Below are 27761 nucleotides of genomic sequence, written 5' to 3' on the forward strand. Positions count from 1 at the left end.
TCACTCTCTTAAAACATTCATTCATACATACTGCCAAGATGCATATACATTATGGCTAAAGCCATGTATGGCCTAAAGCACATACAGTAATTCATTCTAAAAGTAATATATTTCTACATGGGTAGCAAGTCCACTGTATTTACAGCTGATGATCTTACTCTGTAGATGGGAATTTGCTTCAGGAACACTTTTGGAAGTCATGTTTTAAAATGTTCAAGTTGTCAAGTTCTTTATCAAATCTGATGTATCTACAGGAAGATCTGTTTGATCATGTGCAAGAATTCTAAGGCAATAGTAGTAGTTCTTCCACAGGGTTAGTGCTGCTGTTGCAACAATCTTTTTTTCACATGCTCAGAAAGTCTCTTCTTCTTAAGACGCAACTAGGCATAGTGAGACATTCATGATCTGCAGGTTGTTGGCTCAAAGGTCTAAAATATCCCTTTTTTTAATTGTTCATGGAATAGCACCATAGAAATTGCCACCACAAAAGTCTTGTTTCCAGAAAATAATTTTTTTAACTCCTCCTTTCAACTGCCTGGTCTTTTGGAAACCACTTCCTTTTCCTTTTTGACTAGTTTAAAATAAAAATATGTTCATTCACAAAAAAAAAATAAATCAAGGAAATGCAGATTAGCAGCTCATTACTACTGATATGAAATCCACAACTGGTGTTTTTGGGTGTTTCTGGTCCTGATTATTTCTTTTGCTTACTGGACAAATGGCTGCAACAGTCATGCAAAGTGCCACTCCATGGTCTTAATTATGACTCTCAGTGTAAAATTTAAGAGCTTGGCAGATACAGAGTCTTTTTCCAACAAGAAATCCAGTATTTTCAGTCACGAACAGTGTCCATACTCTGGATGTGATTATAATTATGATCAACACAAAAAGCTGCAGATATTCCAATATGTTGCTACAAGCAAAACCGTCTAATGGTCAAATGGTTGTATCAATGTAGTATTCCAGTTTTCATTACATTACATATTTTGATGGAATAGAAGAATGACAAGAACAGAACAATCTCAGAAGATCTCTTTCATCTTGTACAAACTATATCCTGGATATGCCACAAAACAATCAGAGCACAAAAGATACACAGACAGTATTTTGGGTGCATGACCTGCAGAAGGTGGGGGGTTTTCTCCCGCCTCCTGGACACCAGACAATTGTCAAAAGGAAAAACAGTCTACAGCGTCACTTCACCTGAATCTGAGTGGCTGGGTACGCAGGCAACGACAACTCTTGTCAAACTGTGGTCAAAGCTCTCATGGTCTCCCTGTAAGCATGCAATACCTCTTGACCAGCTGTTTAGGAAAGCCACATACAGAGATCACACGTCATCACTAGAAGGTCTTTTCCTCTAAATTAGGAATAGTATTCAACAGTAAGATGCTTTTGGGTGCATGAGTTTTCCTTCAGTTTGTGTTTGCTGATAATGTCAGTTTTTGTTTTTTTGTTTTTAAAAACCCTCTTTCTTCATAACATTTCTCTCTGTGTCTTTTTTTGGGTGATCTGAGGGATCTTATGTTATTTTTTGGTGCGAACGCTATCTTGTCGTTTTATACTTCTGTATCGTATATGGAATCCTTTCTTGTTGATTGTGTCATCGGTGTGAAAATGGAGTAGGAGAGTGTCGCCTGCTGAGTAAGCTTCTTCAGGTGGCTGTAGAAACAAACAGCACATTTACAGAAAATGTTCTTAGAAAACTGCACTTAAGAAGGTTTCAGCAATTACACAATGGGCTGGATCCAACCATAAGAACATAAGAGAAGCCATGTTGGATCAGGCCAACGGCCCATCAAGTCCAACACTCTGTGTCACACAGTGGCAAAAAATTTTATATACACACATACACCGTCTAATGGGCCGTCAAATGGTTGTATCAATGTAGTATTCCAGTTTTCATTACATTACATATTTTGATGGAATAGAAGAATGACAAGAACAGAACAATCTCTTTTCTGTTGTGAAAGAGGAAGCTAGAGTACCATCTGAGCATCCCAAAAGGCTAAACTAGAGCTCATATGACATGCATGTAAAAAAATCCATGTGGCAAGTGGGCTTTAAGCAGGGGAACTGGGAAAAACTGAGTGAAAAAGCTGTCTGGACCCACCCAAATCTGATAAGTTCTTATTACTTTCTCAGCTACAGAGTCCACTGAACACAGAAGCATATTCTGTCACAGTGGAAAACTCATACACTTAACCTTTTGATGACGCCAAAGTAATCCTGCCAAAAAATGTTCTACATTTCTTTAAAGTCAAGTTTAGAATATGCATAAATGTATATGAATGCATCCTTGCATTCTGTACTGCACTGCACGGAAGAGTTTGAAAAGGAGGCTGGGATAGGATGTTTGTACATGTGTATGGGGGAGTCTACTAAATGGTGAAAAGAAATAAACACATCTCAATTTTTGGCTGTGTTCCAGAGTTCTAACAACTTCAACAATTACAAGATTACGTACCCCCGATCCACAAAACCGACCAAGCCTCAGAGCAGACGTATCATGGCCATCAAAAAGTTCTAAGTAGTCATAACCACAGTCTGCCTCTTCTTCCACCTCAAAAGTTTGAAAAATTAATTCTATTCGATAGCTACGGTCCGTCACTATTAGCCACTCACAGTCCTCTTGAACCGGATAATTGTTATCACCAAACTGAGCATGAGAGTAAAGGTCTCTTGTCTTGCTGTCAGCTTTCAGACGACCGCCACACTCTGTGCAAAGTGGAGAAGAAAAACAAAGATCTATCTGATTTAATCTGCATTATTATTGCATAGTGTTCGGAACAGAAAATCAGACCTACCACTGGAGGTCAGTATAAACCACAAAAAGGACACTCAACCAGGTATTAGTATATTTGTGACTTGAACAAAAAAGACTAAAATATGGTCACTGGCTTTTTAATTAAATACTTTTGAATAACAGTAATTACTCAATCTGAACAATGCAGTGTACTTCCAGTGATGAGGCTCTACTCTATATTTTATTTTCATTTAAAAACATGTCATTAACAAAAATAAGGAAATTATTTTCAGACCTGTAGTGTGCGTAGCTTGGAAGCCTTTTCTCTGTACTGAGGCATCCGAAATAAAGCGAAGGAACATTTTATTTCCTGTTGCAACAAGAGGATCTGGTATCTTATTTCCACATAAACGTCCAAGAATTGGTGATTTTTCTGTTTCTCCATCAAATACCTCCAGATGGTCATAAGCACACTCTTGATGTTGTTCTATTTCAAACTCGTTAAAAATCTGAATAGTAACCACAACATGAATCACATAGGTCATGTATGTCTAGAACACCAGAACAGGCAACTTTTTGAGCCAAATGTGGGAAAACATAGGTGTTGATGGATCAGCACACTAAAGGATGGGGGGAAGAGAGGAGAGGCTTCTACACACTGAGAACAAGCTGACCTCTTGTGGCACTGCTAACACCTCAGCTGCTCACCACAGTCCCTTGTCAAGAGAGCTAGCCCACCACGCTAAGCAAAATAGCCTACTGTGCTATTTTTTAGCCTATGTGCAGGGGTTGTCTACTCCTGCTCTAGAGTATGAATTGATGCCTAGTTATTCTCTTCTTACACATTTCTGATCTGTGAATGACATGTTGGCTGTGGAAGTGATGACAACAAAGATGGTGGGTACCAGGGCTTTTTTTGTAGCAGGAACGCCTTTGCATATTAGGCCACCTCCCCTGATGTAGCCAATCTTCCAAGAGCTTACAGGGCTCTCAGTACAGGGTCTACTGTAAGCTCCAGGAGGACTGGTTACATCAGGGGTGTGTGGCCTAATATGCAAAGGAATTCCTGCTACAAAACAAGCCCTGTGGGTACAATTCACTCCACAGCGTCCTATGCACTTTCCATGTCTTACAAGGAAACTTTTGCAATGGAAACCAAAGAGTGGCAGTCCTTGAGTAGATTGCTTTCTCAGTGGTTTCAAGAGCTGCCCGTTTATGTGTTCACACTAAAGAGATCAAGGCTTTTATTCCCCATAACTATCCATGGCAGAAGGAAGCAAATCTGGAAAATATCAATGTTCCACTGAATTCATTCTTCTAATTTGCAGGATCATCTCATGTTTCTCAGAACATGTGGAATATACTAAATGGGGAATGAAGGTTTCTGGAACAGCTGTGAGCTATATTGTGAGTTTATTTACTTTCCACATCAATTTTATAAAGATGGAAGATATTTTACTAAAATGTGGCTGGCTCGTTCCCACCCTATCTAATATGTCTGAGCTTACCAAAATGAATAACTGTGTGTGTGTGTGTGTGTGTGTGTGTGTGAAAAATGAACCCGACTTTACAAATGCTACACAAAACAAGTTCTATGACTACAGTTAGACAGCTATTTAAGGTAGCACAGCCAAATAAAACATAACTATTGAACAAAGTTGTACTTAAAAACAAGGAATGAAAATAAAAGCAGGAAAAAGTTACTGATCAAGTAGGAACTGCAGATTTTACTCTTTTTCCCCATTGGACTGGTTCCTCAATCAATAGGATTAACAATAATAACCCTATAATGTGAACTGTTAGGAAGATGGGCAGCACTCCTGAATATCATTTGTAAGTATAGATATAGAGTGAAGGATCCACTGAACACAGTCATAATATTAACAAAACAGTCTAAAGGTGGGAGTTTTAATTGGAAATCCTGAACTATTCATTTGGTTTGGGTTACTGGAAGTCACCTCCCCAAAAACAAAAAACAAACAAACAAGAAACCCTGGTAAAATCTGTACAAACATGAGAAATCTCACTCTCTCTCATATACACTGTTCTGACTTAAGCCTGGTTTACAAAAAAGGCACAAGCTGACTCCTTGTTCCTCCCTGCCTAACTGAAGCCTGATTTAAATGTGATCCCAGCAAGACAAAGAGTGTTTATATGCAAAACAGCTAAGCATGCTTGGCTTGCATGCCAGAGATGTGTGTCCCTCAGGGACATTGTTCTAAATAACTGCACATAGGTATTTTGCATAGAGTACCACATAGTTTGCATAGAGTACCAATTTTAATCATAGACACTGATTAAAATTGTATGGGGCAGCTCTATTGCACTTTTAAAATTGGGCCAATATAAAGGGGAGGATTCTCACAAAATTGTTGGCAAAAGCAATATGGGAGTATAAAGAGGCAATATGTAAAAGGAACTAAACCAGACAAGAAAGTCAAACGCCACTGCAAAAAAACAGCCTTACAATAAAGTGGCTCTAATCTACTGAATCTCTCACGGCAGCCAGCCAAGGTACAAAGTGATGCCACTTGATATTAACAGCTGTCCTCAAGGAACTGCATGTAGCTCAAGTGCTGATGTTTTGGCAGTGGAAAGAGACTCAGAAGAAGCACAGTGTGCTAAAAGCTGAAACCCTGATAACTTCCCCCAATTTATTAAGGTTTTCTTAGGGAGATTAGCTATCCTTAATAATTGGAGCAGCTGGACAGCAATCTGAGTTGCTACTCATAAACATTTTCCAAGTATGTTTTCATTTGGTTTGGTATGGCCTTATTTTGCCCCCAGGCGATCTCATAGGCATATTAAAATCTTAGGAGAAGGTGGTTAAATACAGGATTGAATCCACTCAAATGGAAAATTAGACTCTGCTGAACAGAAGAATAATTTCTATTGTTTGGGGTTTTTAATTTGGTAGTGAATTTGCTTCTCCCAAGGTACATTACATGGCATTGTGCTGAATATAGTTACTGAAGAAAAGTAAAGGTCCCCTGTGAAAGCACCAGTCGTTTCCGACTCTGGGGTGACGTTGCTTTCACAATGTTTTCACGGAAGACTTTTTACGGGGTGGTTTGCCATTGCCTTCCCCAGTCTTTAACACTTTCCCCCCCAGCAAGCTGGGTACTCATTTTAACCGACCTTGGAAGGATGGAAGGCTGAGTCAACCTTGGGCCTGCTACCTGAATCCCGCTTCCGCCAGAATCAAACTCACGTCGTGAGCAGAGAGTTCAGACCACAGTGCTGCAGTACTGCTGCTTTACCACTCTGCGCCACAAGTCATTCTAAAATACTGTCATACTGGCTGAATTGCATGTTTGATTTAGGAACACAGAGACTGACATTATAATGCCTAAAAACATTTTTAAAGCATCAGCCTATATCTTATATACTAATAGTGAAGTAGGACAAATCTTTAGATACTTTAATTAGGTGACTAATTAGGAGCTGTGAACAGGCACAATATATATTTCTACAAACCCCAAAAGGCCCCCAGGTTTACAGCAAAATGTGGAATTTAAAACAAAAATACACTGGGGAATTTAAAAATCCAAAAATGATAAAAGGAGCACCTGTGGCTTTAAAAAAAACAGATTTCCTCAGTTATTGTTGCCAAGCAACCACAGTATTCCATGCTGGGTTATTGTGAGTAAAAAGGGCAGGAGGTAGGGTTGCCAAGTCTAACTCACAAAATATCTGGGGACTTTGGAGGTGGGACCAGGAGACTTTCCCATTCTCTAAAATAAATAAATAAAAATAGAGCAGTGCAGTTCCCCTGAATACAGTCTTCATTTCCCCATCAGCTGGCTGCAGTTCCCTCCCTCCTTCCTACATTGTTTTGCAGATTCACCCCACTAGGGTTGCCAAGTCCAATTCAAGAACTATCTGGGGACTTTGGGGGTGGAGCCAGGAGACATTGGGGTGGAGCCAGGAACAAGGGTGTGACAAGCATCATTGAACTCCAAGGGAGTTCTGGCCATCACCTTTAAAGTGACAGCACACCTTTTTAAATGTCTTCCTTCCATAGGAAATAATGAAGGATAGGGGCACCTTCTTTTGGGGCTCATAGAATTGGAACCCCTGGTCCAATCATTTTGAAAATTGGGGGTACTTTGGGGAGAGGCACTAGATACTATATGGAAAATTTGGTGCTTTTACCTCAAAAAATAGCTCCCCCAGAGCCCCCGATACCTCCAGATCAATTCCCCATTATACCCTATGAGAATCGATCTCCACATAGGGAATAATGAAGTGCTCAGCAGACGTTTCCTCCCCCCCCCCACTTTTCTGGCGACTCTGGACTGGCCTCTCTACTCATGAGTTGCTGCCAACTTCTTCAAAGTAACACAGACACACCATCCCAAGAGGAAGCCTTTCAATCGGAGACTGAAGCCTCCAGAGGTGAAAGGCACATGGTCCTCTGGGGGTGGGGCTTCCCCTGCCGGTCAGCTGACTGGGGGCGGGAAGGAGTCTGGGAAAGCAGAAAAAACCCCGCTGGGACCTGGGGATTGGCAAGCCTACACTCCGCCCCCATTCAGCCTAGCTGAAGATTTAAAGGCATACACACTTTTCAAAGAGCAAACTGTTCCTGGTGTCTTCTTAAGCCTTCAAAGGTTTGAAGGCACATGGAGGCACTTGGGGCGGGGCTTCCCCCCACTGGCTGCTGACTGGGAGCAAGACAGAGCCTGCCAAACTGGGACCTGGGGATTGGCAAGACTAGCAGGAAGAGAGAGCAGGGCTCTTTCCGGGTCTATTTTGGCTTTTGAGGGAGGATTCATTGGGGCCAGGACTGGCTAGGGTTGAAAAATGCCTGGAGATTTTGTGGTGAAATCTGTGGGATGCAGGGTTTGGGAGCCAAGGAGCCTCAGCATGGTATAATGCCACAGAGTTCACTCTCAAAAGCAGCCATTTTCTCCAGGGATACAGATCTCAGTTGTCTGGAGTTTAATTGTAATTCTGGGGGATCTCCAAGTTCCACCTGACGGCTGTCAACCCTAGGGCTGACAGCAACCTCTAACTGATTGGATACCCCTGACTTGCATTCGGTCTGGCTGCTTTCTACCATTCAACAGCAGCCACTCTATGAAAGCCAATGTGGTATAGTGGTTATAGCTTCAGAGCAGGGTCTGTAAGACTCATGTTCAAATCCCTATCTTGTTGTGGAAGCTGACTGGATGATTTTGAACCATAGTTTCAACCTAACCTACTTCACAGAGTTGTTGTCAAGACAAAAAGGAGGAGAGAATAATGTAAGCCACTTTAGTCCCTACTGTGGAGAAGTATTGTGGTTTTCCTAGGTAGAAGGTGCAGGGAAGGAGGCAACAGAAAGCTGAAGACAGAGGGGCAGATAAAGGTAGGTTGCCTGTTCAGTGGGAAGGAGACATGGTTGCCAACTCCAGGTTGGGAAATTTCTGGATATTTGAGGGGTTAGGCCTGGGGGAGGTGGGGTTTGAGGAGGAGAGGGACCTCAGATAGGTATAATACCAAAGACCTTCCAAAGCAGTCATTTTCTCCAGGACAACTAGTGTTGACAACCTTCATGTGAGGACTGAAGATCTACAGATGACAGAGATCAGTTTATCTGGAGAGAAAGGCTGCTTTGGGGAGTGGATTCTGCAGCATTATACCCTGCTGAGATCATTTTCCTTCCCAAACCTTGACCTTCCAAGGCTCCACCCCAAAATATCCAGGAATTTCCCAACCTGGAGCTGGCAACCCTAAGGGGAAATGATCTCTGTAGTTAGAAGACTGTGATTCTGGGAAAGCTGCCACCACCACTTATGTTATGGGGGAAGAGGAAGCAGGTGGGCAGCTGGGAGAGTGATGGGGCAGAAAGAGAGAGGAAGTGACAGGTATGGAGGAGAGAGTAAGAGAACAGGTGCTGGAAGTGAGAAAGAGTGAGAGACAGAGAAGTAGGGATAGAGGGGAAAAAGCAAAGGTGGGAGGAATAAGAAAGTTACTCCTCATGCATATTTTACTATTTGCCATGTGCCCCCATCACCGTTCATTAGATAATCTCCTGACACTGACCCAAATATCTCTGAGCAAACATGGGTTGATTACTTCTCTAACATTTTTGCTGCTCCATGTGTATCCCCTCCTATCTTAGCAAACCTCTCAGTTACTGATATGCCGGTCTGGCCTCCAGTAACTCTAGAGGAAATCAGTGAGTTATTGAAGGATTTAAAAGCGGGTAAAGCACCTGGCCCTGATGGCCTTCCCACTGAGGTATTCACAAAGTTTGCCGATTGGTGGCTCTTGCCCCTTGCAAAATTGTTCTCTTTTATCGATCTGCATGGCTCCATCCCTGACCCTTGGCTTGACTCTATAATTATTCCAATATACAAAAAGGGGGGGTTGGAGTTACCAGAAAATTTCCGCCCCATTAGTTTATTATCTATAGTGGGCAAACTGTATGCAAAACATTTAGAACTCCGATTAACTGACTGGATGCGCCTAGGCAACATCATAGGTCCTGAACAGATTGGTTTCTCCAAAGGCAAATCTGCTATGGATCACTGCTGCACTCTGGCCTTCCTTGCTGAAAAATATATGCATACCGGGTCAAAAAAATTATACGCTGCCTTCATCGATTTGAAGGGTGCTTTTGATTCAATAGATAGAGCCCAACTATGGATCAAGCTAGGTCACCTGGGAATGGACCCTCGTCTGCTGTTTCTCTTGAGGAAACTTCATTCTAATACCTTTTGCCAAGTGAAATTTTCTTCTAGCAGTGACTTGACTAGTAAAATCTCAGTGTTAAAGGGGGTTAAACAAGGTTGCGTGCTGGCCCCGCATCTTTTTAATCTATTTTTATCCGACCTGGCACAATTTTTGAACCCTGTCAACGGTCATCCGCCTAAACTTGCAGGCCGAGCGGTCCCCTTATTACTTTATGCCGATGACACTACCATCCTCTCTTGTACAAGAGTGGGCCTGCAAAGGTATTTGAATGCCTTTTATGACTACTGTAATTGTAATTCACTTACTATCAATTACACCAAATCTAAAGTAGTTGTCTTTTCAAACTGCTGGCGCCCACAGAGATGGTTTATTGGCAATTCAACAATTGAGCAAACAAAAATTTTTAAATACTTGGGGATCACTTTTAACCACAAGTTAAGCTGGGTTTCACATCGTAACAACACCGTCAACTTGGCTAAATGTTCAGCTGCTCAAATTAAACAGTTTTTCTTTGCAAGGGGCAACCAATTAGTTCCAGCAGCTATTAAAGTGTTCAAAGCCAAAACGCTTGCCCAAATCCTCTATGGTATCCCTATTTGGATCTCAGCTTTTACCAGGAAAGTGGAGGGCATTCAAGCCTCATTCTTTAGACAAATTCTTGGTTTGCCAAAATGTGTGTCCCACTTTGCTCTCTGCTCTGAAGTGGGTCAGTCTTTGGTGGAGACAAAAGCCTGGATTGCAGTGTTTAAATTCTGGCTCAAAATTCATTTTAGAACAGATCCCAACAGCCTTCTTGATTGTATGAAAAGAGACCCATATATTTCATCCTGGACAGCAGTGCTTCTGTCTAAACTCAATCAATTGGGGTTAGAGGTAGATGATTTTTCTACCGCTGATGAGTCATATATCTTCAGATGTATTAAACTGAGACTATGGGAATTGGAGGAAACGAAATTACGGCCAACTGACCCTTATATTTGCTCTCCAGCTTCCTTAGGTCTTTATGCTTTTTGTGGCAAAATGCCCAATTATCTATCAGACCTAACCACTCCAAGTCATCGCAGGGCATTTATGTTGGCTAGACTAAACGCGTTTCCCTCCAAAGTTTTACAAGGGAGATATCAGCGAGTCCCTTTAGCCGACAGACTTTGCTCCTGTGGAGCAAATACCCCTGACTCAATCCAGCATATATTGCTTGATTGTTCTTTATACCATAACCTCTGTAAAGATTTATTTGGCAAGCTTTCTTTTTCTCCAGATTTGTCTATTCTGCCACCCTGTTATTATTTATTGAGTGATACTGAGGGGGTGGTTAGTGAGGCTGTGGCAAAATTTCTGGCTGACATCCTTAAATTTAATTCTGACCATGTTTGAATGCATCTGTAAGCTCGGTTTTATTTTGATTTTATCTCCAATGTTTAAATTTTTATATTCTGTGTATTTTTATCTGAATCTATTATGCCATTAAAGGTTTGGTATGGTGTGGAGTAAGAGAACAGGTGCTGGAAGTGAGAAAGAGTGAGAGACAGAGAAGTAGGGATAGAGGGGAAAAAGCAAAGGTGGGAGGAATAAGAAAGTTACTCCCCATGCATATTTTACTATTTGCCATGTGCCCCCATCACCATTCATTAGATAATCTCCTAACACCAGCTGCAGAAGACATTCCCTAATAATATTTGAGTTACTTACTATTTTGACTCTGTGTCCTGGAGTGGCACTGATTTCCCATGTACATTCCTTCCTACTTGGGTACTTGTCTGGCCAATTAGGGCTTGTGATAATTCCACTTGGACTATGGATCTTCTGTTCACACTCGGCTGCACCAATAATTGATAGATAGTATCAGTTTAGATAAAAATGTATGATATCAAGCAAGCTATTTTCTTGCTGTTCCATTGAAAGGTTGTCCACAAACTAATAAAGGGCTAATCACCTTTTTGGTCTTCACTATTATTATAATCAGTGATTACAAACTGATTGCAATGGACACTGGACCATTGTGCTAGTGTTATGCTTGACTTTAATGAATATTTGTACTATGGATCACATAAAACTTTACCATACCAATAATTCATCTATGCGCATCTAAGGGCTTATAGCAGGGGTGGCCAAACTGTGGCTCAGGAACCACATGTGGCTCTTTCACACATATTGTGTGGCTCTTGAAGCCCCCACTGCCCCATTAGCCAACTTGGAAAAGGCATTTCTCTCTTTATAACACTTCTCCAAGCCAGCCAGTGGCTTGGAGAATGCATTTAAAGTTAAAGTTGCTTTCTTTCCACCTCTCCCTCCCTCCTCCCACCCCATCTATTTTCCTTCCTTCCTCCCTCCCTCACGGATATCAAACATCTAAGGTTCATGTCTTGGGTTCTCAAACATCTGATGTTTATTCTACGTGGCTCTTACACTAAGCAAGTTTGGCCACCCCTGGGTTATAGTATAATCCTAAGCATGCTTTCCTGGGAGTAAGCCCCACTGAATATACCCAAGTAGGATTCTCAGCAGACCTGTTCAGGATTGCTGTCTTATGCTATAAGCCTTCTAAATCTAAGTACTTAGAAGGATTTCACTTTGCTTGGGACCCTGCTGCCAGTCCTGCACCCATTCCAAATGTGCTGCTTTAACATACCGCCACTTTTTACCTTCTTTGCAGTCATGTTTGTTTTCATGTAACACAAATCCATTGCGACATTGACAGATATAGCTTCCGACAGTGTTGATGCATTCATGCTGGCAGCCACCGTTGTCCTTAGAACATTCGTCCTTGTCTAAAAGACACATGACACTTTTATTGTGAGCTGCATTATCTACTCCCAAGGCTCAGAAAGAGGCATGGAAGTGTTTTGTTAGGTTCATGTCCAGAAGCAGAGAAAATCTAAGGCACTCACTTTATCCTTTTCAGCGTAACAACATAATTGTACCTTAATGATACCCATTCATTGTTTAGCCTGCAACCTTGTAAAATGGCAGAATGCCAGGGAGTTTATTTCGCAAGAAAACAAACAAAAATATGTCAGCATAGTAAATTACTGCCAAAAGTTAATTCTGAAACTAATTTTCTTGCTTTGAATAGTGTCGCCCCAGCAGTTACGAGCGTTGCAAAGATCTGCCCAACTCCTGCAGTTTGTGACCCAATCAAACACAGCTCAGCTGCAAAGTGTTTGACAAGCCACCCCCTGCCCCCCCCCATTCTTGCAGTCCCCAAAAGTCAGCAAAAACAATACATGCTCTAATGGGCTCCATTTGGCTTTATGGGTCACAAGTTGTACAGGCTTGAGCAGATACACATCAATTTAGGCTTAAAAAGGTTTCAAGTGCAGCATGTGCCAGAAGAAGAGGAACAGGAGGAGATTGGATTTATATCCCATCCTTCACTTGGTGTCTCAGAGCGGTTTACAATCTCCTTTCCCTCCCCACAACAGATACCTTGTGAGGTAGGTAGGGCTGCTAAAAGTGGAGGAGTGGGGAATCAAACCCAGTTGTCCATATTAAAGTCCACCGCTCTTAACCACTACACCAAACTGGCTCTCCTATCCCTCTTAACCCCATCTCTCCACACACACACACACTTCAATATGGCCTCCCTCTCCCTCAAGACCTTGATGAATATGCTTTGACCATAAATCTGGATGTAGCATGGAACACTGAAAAGGGAAGTGTACTGTTCAAGTAGCACATAGAATAAACAGATGTTATGTAAGGCAATAAAAGATACCACACAACAGGCAGTCCAGTTTACTAAATAATAATCTTTTAGTGCATTAAATACAAAGCAAGGTGAGTGTTGGAGTAATTTGAGTTGTACTACATGGCATCAAAATTCATTTGTGAGAAGAAAAACCTGACTAGATTAGCAGGCAGTCATTCCAGCAAGAGGCATCAGCTGCTATGTTTAGGTGGAGCTGATCCATTCAATCAAAACTGGTCAGATTTATTCCTCATATGAATTTGTAAGTAATATGTAAAGCTTTGTTAGTTCAACAAGAGAGATGTTGATTTTATCAGAGGGATGCAGATTAAGGAATGCAAAATAGGCATTTACACACACACAAATACTCACACACCCTTCACACCCTTCATAACTCAGGACATATTTTTAAAAAGAGTTATTTTCTTAACAAGATTACCATGCATTGGTTTCACATTAGCTGGTTCCAGACTGCTTGCCAACCCAGAAGTGAGCCAGTGGAAACAGGAGCGCCCTGTAGCATCCAGACAGTGCGTGGCTCACCGCCGGAACAAGGACCAGCCATGGGTGCCTTGGAAGAGCTTCCAGAGCTCTCATGTGCTCCTCTGCCACTCCTCTGCTTCCCAGCCATCTAGATGGCCAGAGATGCACCTTGGCGTTTTGAGCTGGCCGGACTACAGGTAGGGATGGAGTGAAGGCAGGGACTGGTCGGCTCAACAGCCATCCCTGGGCAGCTTTTACTGCCCATCCGTAACCAGTCATTATGTAGAATTCAATCCTTGCAATTGATCTTACATACAGTAGGTTGGATTCAAAGTACTGGGAATTTTCTGCTTCCTGATGCAGCTGCAGTCTAATCTTCCTCTACCCACCATAGCTCCATTAATAGCATATACATTATGCTGGAGTCCACTTTAGGAGAAATTGGTAGAAATCTCCCCTTCCCTCACTATCAGAAGAAGTATACTTCTGCTAGTAGAAAACAAGGTTTGGATCAAATCCATTATACTATCTCCTCCTTGTTTAACACTATACAATTTATTTACTTGATTTATAGCCAGCCTTTCTCACTGAGACTTACAACATCCACACAGAATAAAATAACGTACAAACAAGCAGCTGCATTTGCTCTTGGGGACTTAAATATTCTGCATGCTGAAATGTATGTGACTCTTCTTCAGTAAGGTAACTTCTCAAAACAACTGTTAAACGAAAGATTCAGGTTGGTAGCCATGTTGGTCTGAAGCATCAGAACAAAGTTTGAGTCCAGTGGCACCTTTAAGACCAACAAAGATTTATTAAAAATATAAGTTTTTGTGTTCATGCACACTTCTTCAGATACATTGAAATGGAAGTTGCGAGTCCATACATATAGGTAGAGGGTGGACAGCAAATTAGCATAGAACATAATAAAGTGGTTTGATAGTTGCAAGGATTGAACTGGAATAACAAATTGTTTAATTGCAAAAGAACTTCAGGAACAGACTAGAAAGAGTTATAAGTTATTACAGCACTCAGAACAACGGAATCCCCAGGACTCAACACTTCAAAGAAGAGGATGCTGTAAGGTTGCCTCCATGCTTGAGAGGAGATGGACAGAAAGGGTCTCATTTAAATACTTTCAGCATTCTATAATTAAGAAGGGTACATCTGCCCATCAGTCTCCAATTCTGATATATTTATTTCCTTCACCATCTTTCCCCCCCTGGAATGAAACCCAAACAAATGGTGATAAATGAAACTTGTTATTCCAGTTTGGTCCTTGATTTGTCCAACAACTTTATTATGTTCTATGCTAACCTGCTGCTCATCCTCCACCTACATGTATGGACTCGCAACTTCCATTGGTCTTAAAGGTGCCACTGACTCAAACTTTGTTCTGTTAAAAGGAAGTCTCACTATTTGCCTTTTCTGCAATTGTCTTTCTGAGTTGGATCCTGTAACAGAAGGAAGGGGATTTTCACGAATTACCCTTTCCCATGGCAGACCTCCAACAACCCTAATGCAGTTTCTAGGGGGAGGCCTGTCCATCAGAAGCACCATTTCAGGAGACATTTTGGATTGTAGTTGGAGGGACAGAGAGGGAAATCCACTTTGCTGACAGAAATCCATTCCATCAGTAAAAAAGACCATGGAGGATCCTAGCCTCTATTTCATTATATGCAGAAAAAACTGTAAAATAATTAGATACAGAAGAACTTCATCTCATTTCCCTCTACAAAGTGATGGCATATTATATTTTCACTGGCATCAAACTGCAATAGAGAAACGAAAAGTCTGTCATTCAATATGAATTTCTTCTAGTCAAACACATATTTTGTTCCCAAGTAGACTACAAGTCTGTTTGCCAGTTGTCTACTATTTGGGGAGATATCCAAACATGTCCATGAAACTAAAACCTAAATAACCATTTATTTGCACAAGAAATCCATTATATACTATAAATTCTTATAGTATTTTGATGAGAAGGGTCCAAAGAGCTTCTTTTCAGAGGAAAGTCTAAAAAGCCTGAGCGTTTGCATAAGAGTAATTTGTGCAGTTCTTAAACCCACAGTGTTTAGTAGAATGATGGTGCTAGCAACCTCCACTAACAAGATTTTAAGGAAATGTACACCAAAGGAATGATTCTGTATAAGGGGAAGGTATGAAAGAACAAGCTGATTTCCCAGAAATAGGGGCAGTTGAGGCCTATGAGGAACTCTCTGTTGCGACTCTTGGAAAGAAACAGACAAATGACAGAGAATGGGTCAGGGAATGGAGAACTGTTAAGTATTTCTTCTCCTCAAAGCAAATTGTTTATGTAATAAGATCTTCTCTGTTCTATCCCAAATACCTGAAACAGAACATTTATATATGTATGTACAGTCAAATAAACACACACAACTCAAGCCTGATTAATTTAAATAACTTATATTTTATCCAAAGGAGCCTTTAAGGACAACTTCATCACACAGGAACAAAAGTGAAATGGCAACAAAGTTTGGCACTGACAGAGAATTGTGCAATAGAGGTTTTATCTACATTTTTATAAACCAGTGCAGACTTTCCATCGTGTGCATTTCAGACTCAGAATCTTAGGGGGGAAAATTAGTGTAGATTAGTTAGAGAAACAAATGTTTTGCTGAGTAAATGCAAAACATTTGTTGGGCTCCCAGATGGAAATCAGTCTCCCACTTCTGAATGGATGCTTTGTGTATTTTTCTGTCAATACTCATAACAAAGAAAGATCCATTCTCTCTCAGCAATATGTTAGAGTTTAACCATTCACAGGACATATGGTCGTACCTCTGATACCCTCAGAGACCGACAGTCTGTGAATTATACGTACTCGGCCAGAAGGAGCAACCTGTATCAAGTCCTTGCATGATTCAAAAACAAAAATTTTCTCTTTGCAGGCAGCTCTTTTGTCTGTGGGGAAAAAAATGTACCAGGATGGCACCAAACATGAGTGACTGCTCCAACATAAATCTGCTAATGGGTTGCTTTTCACAGGTTCATTGTAATAATCATACTTCCCACACTCTTATCTCCTCTGCCAATACACAATTACATATATAAGCAAGAAAATGGAATTATTTTCACTATGGAAAAAAACCAGCAGCCTATCTCAGAGATCCTAGAAAGTATGACTCCAATATAAATAATGTAAAATTATACTCAGATATGACAACAGATTATTGAAAACAATATATTGCAGCTGGAAATCCAAGCTGCAATATTTTATTTTCAACACATCAATAAAATAATTGTTAATAAAATAAAATAAGTATATAATCTTTGAATATAAAATAGTTATACCTATAAAATAATTATGCCTGCAGCCCTAATGGTAGCATTTTGTTTATAAAGGAAGGAAGCACCATGTAGCGACTTGAAAGCCTACTATCTTCAGAACTCACTGCCTCACAGTGGACAAATTTTTTTAGCATATGAATCAGGTTCTTTGATTAATTTTACCAAACTGAAACATTTTCTGGATTTTGAAGGTATTGCTAAGACACAGCATTATCATAGATATATTCTACATACAAGACACTGGAAGGAAAGAAGCAAAAACCACCAAATATATGAAGAATTCAAAAATGACAAGACTGAATCTGAAAAGTATGAAGGTGGATGATGATTAACAAACATTCTTGCATTTCACAATAACTGTATAATATCTGGCTGCCTGCTGGGAGCAAAAGTGACCACTGTGTCCAGGCAGGGGGGAAGAAAGAGTAGGAGAACATGAGACAGTCACATTGCTATCTATGTCCTCAACACACTGGCCTGCTGTTTGACATTGGGATAATTAGGTGGGAGGGGGCTAGCCATACAGAACAGTGAAGAGATTTCTCTTTAGTCCACTTTAATCCTGGGCACTCAAAACAAGATAACTGTAGATAAGCAGCCATGGGTGAGCACAAAGTTATTTTGATTTTATGGAAGAGATTAAACTACATGTTTAATTCTTCACTGAAATTAATGAATTTAAAAGAACTTTGATGGCTGGATTATAAAAAAATGATTAACTACCTAAAACAGAAGCTAATGAAAATTGAATAGCTGAATATTTTACAGCCACCTGGTGGGAAGGGCGGGATATAAATTACAAATAAATAAATAAATAAAAATAAAGTTTAGCTTTACTGAACTTGACATATATGATGTCATTAAGAAAGCTACCAAATCCCAAATCAATGGGTTCGTTATTGACTTCAAATGAAATGGAAATATATCCTAATGAAATACTTGGACCTGTTTTGATTGACATATGATGAGGAAGACCAGTTGCTCCCTTTTAGACATCTAGGGAAGGCGATGGGTTTATATCATCTGACTCTAACTCTCAGATCCTATAAATGTTAAGACCATCTACAGTCCATCCATATATGAGCCACATTAACCTTTTCCAGGAATCATAACTAAGGCATCATTTTAGGAAAGCTGAAATCCAACTTCTCTTGGATTAAAGACACCTATAGTTGCTGCATCTGGAATCAGAGATAAATACTAAGGGAAAAAAAGTAAGTATTATCTCTTTCCCTTGTAATATAGCTCTACCTGCTTGGATCCCTTTTATATTGTGGGAACACTCCTTCTTTAATTGAGCAAATTTTAGAAAACCAAAAGAGGTTTATAGAAAATGACTAAACATGAAGTATATAACTGAGAGAATAGATTTTTTTAAAAAATAATAATAATAATACATATTTTTATTAAAATAAAATAAATTTACCTGGAAGTTTAATGACATACTAGGAACATTTTGTATAGCACTTCCATGACAATCACAGGATCTGCATATATCTTAAAATTAAAATTTATATATTGAATAGAAAACTGAAAGTGGGAATGATACAGGAAAGGTCATTCACCAGGAAAAAAATTGTAAGCTAAAACTTTCATGGGACAAAATATACTGAATAACAAAGCATTCATACACACAATATGCCCCAACTTTGTTTTGATACCTGAAAAGAAGTGGGCCTTGAAACCCTTTTTTGAAACTGTATTATCAGATTTGAACTCAATTCTCATGTTGTTGTATTGTGATGTAATAACTTCAGGCACTTCTGTACCACAAAATTTGCCATGCAGTTTGGAATCAGAAGAAAGGCCACTGCGGATCTCTACATAATCATATTTGCAAACCTGAAAAGTGGAAAATCCAGTATTATTAAAATAATAGTCACCATCAATCATTTTTGTCTGTCTAAAAGCTCATGAATTTAGTTTATGCTTCATATATTGAGTGTGAGACATCTCTCACACTTCTTTATGGTTTTTTAAAGAATATTTCCATGAATTCTACTAGTGATGTCACCTATACCTGTGATTTTCCACTCCCGAAATAAATATTGCACATTTCCTGTGATAGATGATTATCTTAAACAGGAACAAAAGTTGTGAATAGTGTTTGTGTGTGTGCAAGATGAAAAGAAACCAGAATTTACTTTCCTTCAGAGAAATGTTCTAGATGTTAGTGTGTGTGAATTAGAAGTGATGGAGGCTGGCATCTCATGTTAGGCTGTACCCCCCCACAAAAAAAAATAATATTTAAAGATTTTTCCTTCCCTTGTTGAGGCGTGCCACCACTGTGGTGCATCTCAGGGAGGCAAGGAAAGGCACACGTGCAGCTTGGCTTTATAAAAACCATTTAAAGGGAACTTTCCTTTTAAATGGCTTTTGCAAAGCCAAGCTGTGTGCACGGAACCTGGAAGTGGTGCAAACTCGCGCTGCTTCAGCTAAGCCCGAATAAAAGCTAAATAATAACAGTTTTTATTTGGATTCATGTAAATCAGCAGCTGAATCAGATTAGAAAATCTGATTCATCTGAATAAATATTCCCCAAATACCTTTATTTTGTATTTATTTGCCTTGGTACATACCAAGCACGTACTCCTAATCTTGTGTATCCTTTAACTGGCCACCAAGCCAGGATTAGCTCTGTTGCATGCAGATGTGCTCAAATTCTAGCATTCAGTGCAACTGTTTTGCTATTAAAAATACTGGCTGTTCTAATGCTCAGTACATCTACATTGTGCAGTCTGTATTGGGTTACCTTGAACTTGGAAGAGCTGTGTGTAATCCACAGTGCCAGGAGTGGTTTGGTTACCATAAAAATTACCTTCTCTTAGGTATCTCAGTAAGTATTATGATGAACTCTTGCAAAGGTCTCAAAATCTTATCTTCAGGAGATGGAAGGAGGGCATTCGCCATGAAGAGGCCAAGAATTCAGAAATTCTTGCCTTTCACTGTCCATCAGATTTCTTATTTCTTGATGTTTAGGCAAGACCTAATTTTTTAGTTTTTGTTATGGTACCGCTTTCCTTGTTAAAAATATGTAACCATATACTGCTCATTTTATGTTTCAACCGGTTTTTGATCACTGAGTTATTTTAAAAACTGTGAGAGGAAGGGAGGAAAGTCAAGCACTTTTAGAATTGATTTCAATAAGAGAGAATTAAACACATATCTGCCTCTCTAACTGAAATCAGTGGTACTTAAGTGCTAAACTCTGGCTGGCCCAGAGTATTTATTTTATTGTTAGCAGTGTTTATTGCCTCTTGCCAATAAATACTGTCAAAGGTAGTTTAGAAAATGTAATAAATAAAATTAGGTAACTATACTGACAATAAACAGGGTTTAATCTGAAATTATTGTAAACCAATTAGGGCCAAGCTAGATGTTACAGCAGGAGATCCACCATCCTTTTTACATCTACATTAAAATACCACACACAGTATTTAGACGGGCATCTGGGGTGGATCAGAGGCATCCCAAATTGAGCTGCCTCAAAAAGAGCTTTCCCAAACCCTCTACACACTCCCCAGTGAGACAGCCCCATTCCATCTGCGAGGTGGCTTGGTGTGATCACACACGGGGGGGGGGGGGGGGGAAGAGCGCCTCAGAGGCAGACTGCTCTTTTTCTCCCCCACTGAGTTAAGCACTTGTGCTCAAGCGCTCTGGGTAGTTTCTACAAAAAAAAGAAGCTGGAAATGGCTTGGGGCAGCTTGGCAGTTTCACACCACCAACGTGCCTCACACCGCCAAGGTGCACATCTCCATCCACACGCTGAAGAGGCAACTGGCGTGCGACTCAAAAATTTGCTACCACTTCAACAGTGTAAGCTTTTTGAGCAGCTCTGAGGCTGCCAGAGGACAGGATGAGTACAGGATGGAGCCAGGCTGCAGATGTTCACGCTTGCAAAGATTGCAAAGATTTTTGGGATCAGTTTCTGAGGTGTCTCTGAGTCACCCCTAACTGCCCATAAAGTAGAAAAAAGAGTAAGCTTCTTTGCATGTGTTTTGAAGAAATCCAGGGATAGTTAATGATAATTGGAATTGCTACAGCCATTTTCATTCTTAATGGGAAAGCACAGAAGAGGAATTTGCTGCTTAGGAATTCTGCCACTGTTAACCATGAATCTATCTGTGATTACTTACTTCATTTCCTTCCAATTCAAAAAACTCAAACTTCATTGAGATTCTGTATTGGGTAGGAGCCACCACCTGCCACACACAGTTCTTGTTTGGAGGATATTCTTTGGGCCATCCTGGAGTTGTAATTGTCCCATTCAGTTTGGTCAAAAGTCCTCCACAAGCAGCTGAAATACGAGGGAAAGAAATGTGACATATCTTTTTTAAACTGTCTACTTCTTAAAACAGTTTACAACATTTAAATATATAATCTTAGCTTTCACTGACCCTCTTTCTTATTTCCAGTACCTTAGCCTTCATATGGGTCATGTTTGTGCTCTACTACATCCTTCATCAGCTTCTTAGAATCTCATGTTGATTTGAAGAAATGTGATTTTGGTTATATTGAAGTTCCTAAGGTATTTCATACATTAAAACTGAATAATATCTGGAATTAGCACATGGTACCTTCACAACTCTTCTTATCAGGCCCAAGCTCATACCCTGGATCACAAGCACATTGGTAGCTGCCCAGTGTATTAACACACCGCTGTTCACATCCTCCATTATCAGGTTTGGCACATTCATCTTCCTCTGTAAAGAAACAGAACAGAATTTCATTTTCCCTCTTGACTATGGAATGACATGTTGATATTCCTTCAAAACACTTTATGTATTTGTTTGCAGGTGCTGTTCTATGTAATGCACTTGTCTCTGTCCCCTGTTATATATTGGAGAATTTAATAAATGAGACAATAAAACACATTCATTTTTGAAGCAGCAATTTAAAACTCAAGCTCTGCATTCCAAGGCCATGATCCTTTCCCTTGTAAAAAAAAAAAAGCATCTGAACACTGAGGAGCCTTAATAGAACACAGAAGACCCCAGTTTTCCCTTTCCCCACTGAGTGCAAGGCCAGCAGTTAATTAGTAATTTTCATCAGTGTGTTTCAAAGATTACATACTCTTCAGAAAACACAAATAGTTCATTACTTTTGTCCTACTAGATAAAGCATTTCCATTCCTGTTGGCAAGGCTGTCCATCTCTCTCTGCCCAATCTTTTCTCCTTCTCTTGGACAAGGAATGACATCCCTGAGCCTGCATTACTTGACCAACCAAAGGAATAAGCCAGATACTGGAGAATGGGTTTACACATCAAATGTAAGACACGTGTAGTGCACATGTGCCAAGTGGGAAAGAGAGTACAACAGGGCTCTGTTATGTCCTCTGAGGATTCCTCCACCAGCAGATGCCATGCCATGCATACAATGTAGAAAGGTCATGCCCTAAGACTTCTGTTGCCAGCACGTAATAATCTAAGCTGCAGCAATTTAAAGGTTGCATAAACTACTGAGTGAAAGACTGGAAATCCACAGCAACGTCACTTACAGGGCTCTTTATCTCTAGCAATATGAATTTCTACATTTATCCTGAATTTGTACTCAAACCCAGATTAATAGAATCCTCAAATCCCACATTTTTATTCTAAAAGAAGGAAGATTCAGAGGAGAGGAAAAGCCCACGAGACCAATTTAATTATCACCTTTACTAGTATAATCTAGCTCTACTGATTTCAGCAAAACTATGAATCCTACACACTTGAAACCTGTGGTCAAATTAAACATCTGACACACTGACCAAATAGGGGTGAGAAACTTTACCTCAAACTGAGTGAAACACAGAGTAGTGTTTGTTTATCTTGTAGTTAGGTCAGTTCAGTTCAGACCTTTATTGGCATAAAATCTTGTAATTATTGCCTTTGCTATTTGGATTGGAAAAATCGCACCAAGCTGTACAGCACTATATAACCTTACACAAATGAGTAAAGAAACATTTGTATGAATTAATCATTCACAAGTGGAGACCTACAAGAAACCTGAATGCCACCACTGTGGACAGAGGAGAGATCTGTTGTCTGCACCTGCCTAAACAATGGTATTGTTTTGGGGGGATTTACCCCAACTTTTTTTAGTTTCAGAGTTTTCTACAAAACAGGGAGCGGCAAGTTTGCGGAAACATGTTTACTGTCAGTGTGGGCACAATTTGCAGATTTAGATATATACTGCTTGGCCAACACTTGGTTATCAGACACTTTCCATTAATATGTATGGACAGGGGGTTTTTTGTAGGGAACCCCCCCAGCAGGAACTCATTTGCATATTAGGCCACACCCCCTGACACCAAGCCCACTGGAACTGTGTTCCTGTGTGTTCCTGCTCAGAAATGCCTGTATATGGAATATGACAGTATCAGAGGTTTCCTATTTAATTTGAAATGGATTAAAAATTCTTTGGGTAGCTATTAAAATTTTTACAAATTTAATTTTTTTACCACTATGATTTAACAGAGGTGGGTTTTTTTTTAACAATTCACATAGCTATACAGTCATGTGCTGAAAGGGGGTGACGGTGGCACAACTCAAGCCTCTTTCAAGATGATTAAATAGTTAATTTCCTATAAACAGCTGTACTTGGGATTAGACTGCAAAAACTATAAAACTAGATATTAACTATTGCTGAATATATTACATGTTTGTTTCAGAAGGCTTGTGTTGTCACAAGGCTTGTGTTGCCCCCTCTGCTAGTATCTCCTCTGTCCATGGCCTCAAGCCAAAATTAGCACACTGGATTTTGCAGCCCCTAAAAAATTCAATGCCGGTTTCAGGGCCTCTGAATCCCTGAAAACCTATTTAGAGGAAGAGGTAACAGACTTGAAACTACGGAGAGGCAGTTTAAATCTTAAAGTGAAAAAAATTGGTCAGCTCTTTGCTCTTTGAAGGCTCTTTGCTCTCTGAAGATCCGCTGTTGCAGAAGACATGGGTTACAATTATTCTTGATCTGGTTGGCCTCCCTGGCCAGCACTGTCATCTGTGCTAGGAATTGGAATAAAAACTGCCATCCCTATGAGATATCATGATGTGAGATGGCTAGGCTGGGCAATATGTGATGTCATGGTAATCTGAGTGCTGTTGAGTTGTCTGTTTTAAAATGTTTTTTTATTGTATTTTATTGTTTTATTATATGTTGTACTCCGCCCTGAGCCCTATGGAGAATGGGCAGAATAGAAATTTACTAAAATAAACTGCTTGGCACCAAATCAGCAGCCTACCCCTCTTAATACTTAATTAAAGGGGTGGGATCTGGCCACTAGTAGGCCCTACTTGGGGATACATTAATTCAGTTGAACTTTTGATTGCTTTTTTGGGAAGCTATACAAGGTCAGTGGAGCCCAAGCTTAATCCTGGTACCTGTGTGCTCTGTTCTGAACTGCTCGACATTCCATGTTCCTGGATTATAATTAGTGGTCATCAGGTCCTGGCAGGAAGAGCTTCTGATTAATTTATAAAGTCATATTTTTCTGCAAATCAGAAGCATTCTCTGAAGATGTAGTGACCCTGAACTGCTGGGTTATGAAGGTTCTTGTGATGGGCACAGGGACCAACCATTTTTTAACTGAGTGATCCTGCATACAAATAATTTGAATGACTGACTGCATAAAGAATGACAGAGAGATGGGAAAGAATCATGCAAACGCAAGGACCAATACATTGAGAATAAAAGTGAATTGCGCAGGACGGCAGAAGTAACCTCTGAAGAGTTCTTATGATCAGCCAATATTTTTTATTTTTCATTTTGTTTCTGAAACTGCATTGTTAAATGGAACCACTCCTCGCTTTTCAAAACTGTTACCTTTAAAAAAGTTAGCAGCAAACCCTGCTTTGTTGACTGTTCCATCAGAAACAAACTTCATCCACAGGGTATTGGAGGTAGATCTTATGTCATCCGGTTTATCATAACCACAAAAGTGGCCTACCAAAGGACTGCTTTCACTGGTTCCATCTCGGACTTCTAAGTAATCATAGGCACAGCTGTCATGTCTCTCGATCTGCAAATATGCACAGAAACGAGCATTTGTCCAAGTTCATAACAAACACCCTTTTCTGTTGATAAATTTAACACAAAATGTAATTCATTTTCCAGTTGAAAACAGTAATGTCTTACTGCAAAATTCATAAGTGAATAAACGTTTGTCATCAACTCATTTGTCCAGTCCTATGAAGAAGTGTTTTCCCAGTGCAAAACCAAATAAAGCTTTACAGCACACTGTTTTAACAAATCAGGTTAATTTGCTGAAATGAAATGAAGATTATACATGCTGGTATAAGAGTCAGAAACATAGCGTGTTCAAATCAATAAATTATACTAAAAAGACACATGGCTAATCTCCATGTGGTGAGGGTGCTTTGCATACTATGACTTGAGATGTTACTGGCTTTGAACATTGGCCAACTGGCAGTAAAGTGTGTAGAGCTTTTTAGTAGTATAGCTTTTTAACCTGGGCCTAGACAAGGAGAGACATATGAAATTTCCATACTGAGTCAGCTCTATGTTTTACAGGCAGAGATCTTATTCAACCCTTCTGTCTGAGATCCTTGCACCAAATATATGGTGAGATCTGAGCTCATTTACACTGCCCTCTACCACAGAGAGCGTAGTGAAAAAGTAAAAGCTTTGGTCCCAGCTCTTAGAAATCCAGACTATAGCCATGAACCTGGCTGCCAATATCTGATCTTTTGAGATTCCCACACCTCTGAACTACCATTAACTGCAACAGCTGCTACAAGCACTTGAAGGATAAAAGAACAAGCATATAATAAAAATGTGGAATTGTATTCTAAATTGAAAAATGCAAATATCGTGAGCAGCTGTGAACTTCAAATCTCTGCATAAAGTACTCATGACTGGCTTTATGAAACCACAGTTGAACACATAACATTTATTTATTTATTTATATTCTTAATAAGCTTATTCTTTCATGCCTGGCACTATTCAAAATTATGTAAAAATAAATATTTCCCTACTGTCAGTTGTGGTTTATGAAGCTAAAACTAGAGTTACAGACTCATCCAGTGGCTAATTGCATGCAGCAGCAAATACCTCACAGACAGAAGTATACTATGAGTTCAAAAATAAAGATTAATAGCTATTAGAAAAAGTGTAACAAGTGACTACTAAAAACACAAAGCGAAAAATCCTTGATGCTTATCTTTAAATAACAGAAACAAAAAATAGCCCCTTTTTAAAGGAAACAAATAGATTCAGAAAAGAAATAACAGCCCTAGTATTTAATAGATTCCTAAAGCAGCCTTGTGGAATAGGATTAGGCATTTGTTAAAAGAAACTATTGTCAGTTTTTAAAACATTCCAATTCAACTAGCACAGATAACATAAAACCCTTTTAATCTTCTTGAAATTTATGCAATGGGAAAAGTCTTCATGAAAGGAAATATTAACTGTAGGGGTTGCATTATATAGAGAATGCTTTGTTTCTTCATTGGCTTAATGAGGATTCCCTTAAATGTCACTGTCATTTATCCACTAGATGGTTTGCTGAGATCAGTTAAAAGGCTTTACCTCAAATGCCTGAAAGGTTAATCCAACATTGTAGTTCTCTGACACCGTTATTTTCCACACACATTCCTTCATTGGTCTGTAGTCATCAGGATAATTAGGAGACTGGATTTGGCCTTCATTTTTGTGTATTTCACCTCCACAAATTGCTGATGATGAATGTATAGAAATCAATTTAAATACCTCCTTAATATTTATGTTTACATCAAACTACTGATCTCCTATGCCAGGAGAAAAGATGGGCAGATCACAAATGTCAAACTGTCCAAATAAAACTCGGCTGCTTCACCTACTGACTTCTTTTTACTCAAAGCAGTATTTATAAGCTTAAAACCATTTAACAGTATAGACTGCAATCCAGTCTGCAATTACACCCCCAGCATGTATATACAGCCGACTGGATTGCAGCCACAGGACATGACCTACCAGCTTCCATGTTTGGATCCAGAGCTGTTACTGCAGGGGCTTCCCTTTGTCTTCAATGAGAAGGGGCTGCTTGGCATGCACAATGGGAAATGCCTGTGCTTTGCATTGAACATTTCCTTCTCATAGGAAAGGAAGCCCTTCGCATGCAGAATTTGGGATTCTGCCACAGTTTGTAAGTTTATGAAGAACTGAAAAATGTCATTATTACTATTCAGAACTCACCCAGCCCTTTTGGATCATTAAAAGACATAAATAACGTTAAAATAAACAAGAGCTGTGCAGGAGGATAAACAACCATGCTATCCAACTTTGAGAGACTATGTACAGTTCTTCAAGATTAGAATCTAATAAACTAGAGATCTAAACCTAACTGTTGAGCTAATACAGCAACTGTTAAGCACTGTTAAGCTTTGCTTAACTGAAATGAGGAAGCTGAGCATGTTCTTAAATAATTCTTATACTTTTTTGCCTGGGGGAAGAAGAGATGGGTCTATATATGGAAAAAATGGCCAGGAAGGAAAGGGTTACTAACTTCTCTCCCCACCTTTTCTCTGCTTACAGCTTTCAGAGTCCAGGGGAGGGGGTGTGATGCATAGAACTGTGTGCCAGGTCTAGCTCAGACACAGTTAACCATCCATTAAGAATCACATTTAACTTATATATAAGCTATGCATTAAAGGTAAAGGTAGTCCCCTGTGCAAGCAGCAGTCGTTTCTGATTCTGGGGTGACATTGCATCATGATGTTTTCATGGCAGACTTTTTATGGGGTGGTTTGCAATTGCCTTCCCCAGTTAGCTACACTTTCCCCGCAGCAAGCTGGGTACTCATTTTACCATCCTCGGAAGGATGGAAGGCTGAGTCAACCTTGAGCTGACTACCTGAATGCAGCTTCTGACGGGATTGA

The 27761-nt window shown here is 39.8% G+C and overlaps 1 protein-coding gene across 1 annotated transcript in view; it reads right to left on the reverse strand.

The window, feature by feature from the left end:
• Nucleotides 1-1486: 1486 nt before the first annotated feature.
• The window catches only part of TLL1 (tolloid like 1), a 191454-nt gene continuing 165179 nt past the window's right edge, over nucleotides 1487-27761 (reverse strand). Inside the window, exons 12-21 of the mRNA XM_060246563.1 lie at nucleotides 26434-26579; nucleotides 24709-24904; nucleotides 21488-21613; nucleotides 21047-21207; nucleotides 18572-18752; nucleotides 12070-12195; nucleotides 11117-11244; nucleotides 3042-3255; nucleotides 2468-2718; nucleotides 1487-1662 (exon numbers count right to left, since the gene is read on the reverse strand). Of these exons, the coding sequence (XP_060102546.1) occupies nucleotides 1528-1662; nucleotides 2468-2718; nucleotides 3042-3255; nucleotides 11117-11244; nucleotides 12070-12195; nucleotides 18572-18752; nucleotides 21047-21207; nucleotides 21488-21613; nucleotides 24709-24904; nucleotides 26434-26579 (1664 nt within the window). The 3' untranslated portion in view covers nucleotides 1487-1527. The remainder of the gene's footprint in view (nucleotides 1663-2467; nucleotides 2719-3041; nucleotides 3256-11116; nucleotides 11245-12069; nucleotides 12196-18571; nucleotides 18753-21046; nucleotides 21208-21487; nucleotides 21614-24708; nucleotides 24905-26433; nucleotides 26580-27761) is intronic.

The sequence above is a fragment of the Heteronotia binoei genome, chromosome 9 (genome assembly GCF_032191835.1).
Source record: "Heteronotia binoei isolate CCM8104 ecotype False Entrance Well chromosome 9, APGP_CSIRO_Hbin_v1, whole genome shotgun sequence".
NCBI classification, from domain to species: Eukaryota; Metazoa; Chordata; class Lepidosauria; order Squamata; family Gekkonidae; genus Heteronotia; species Heteronotia binoei.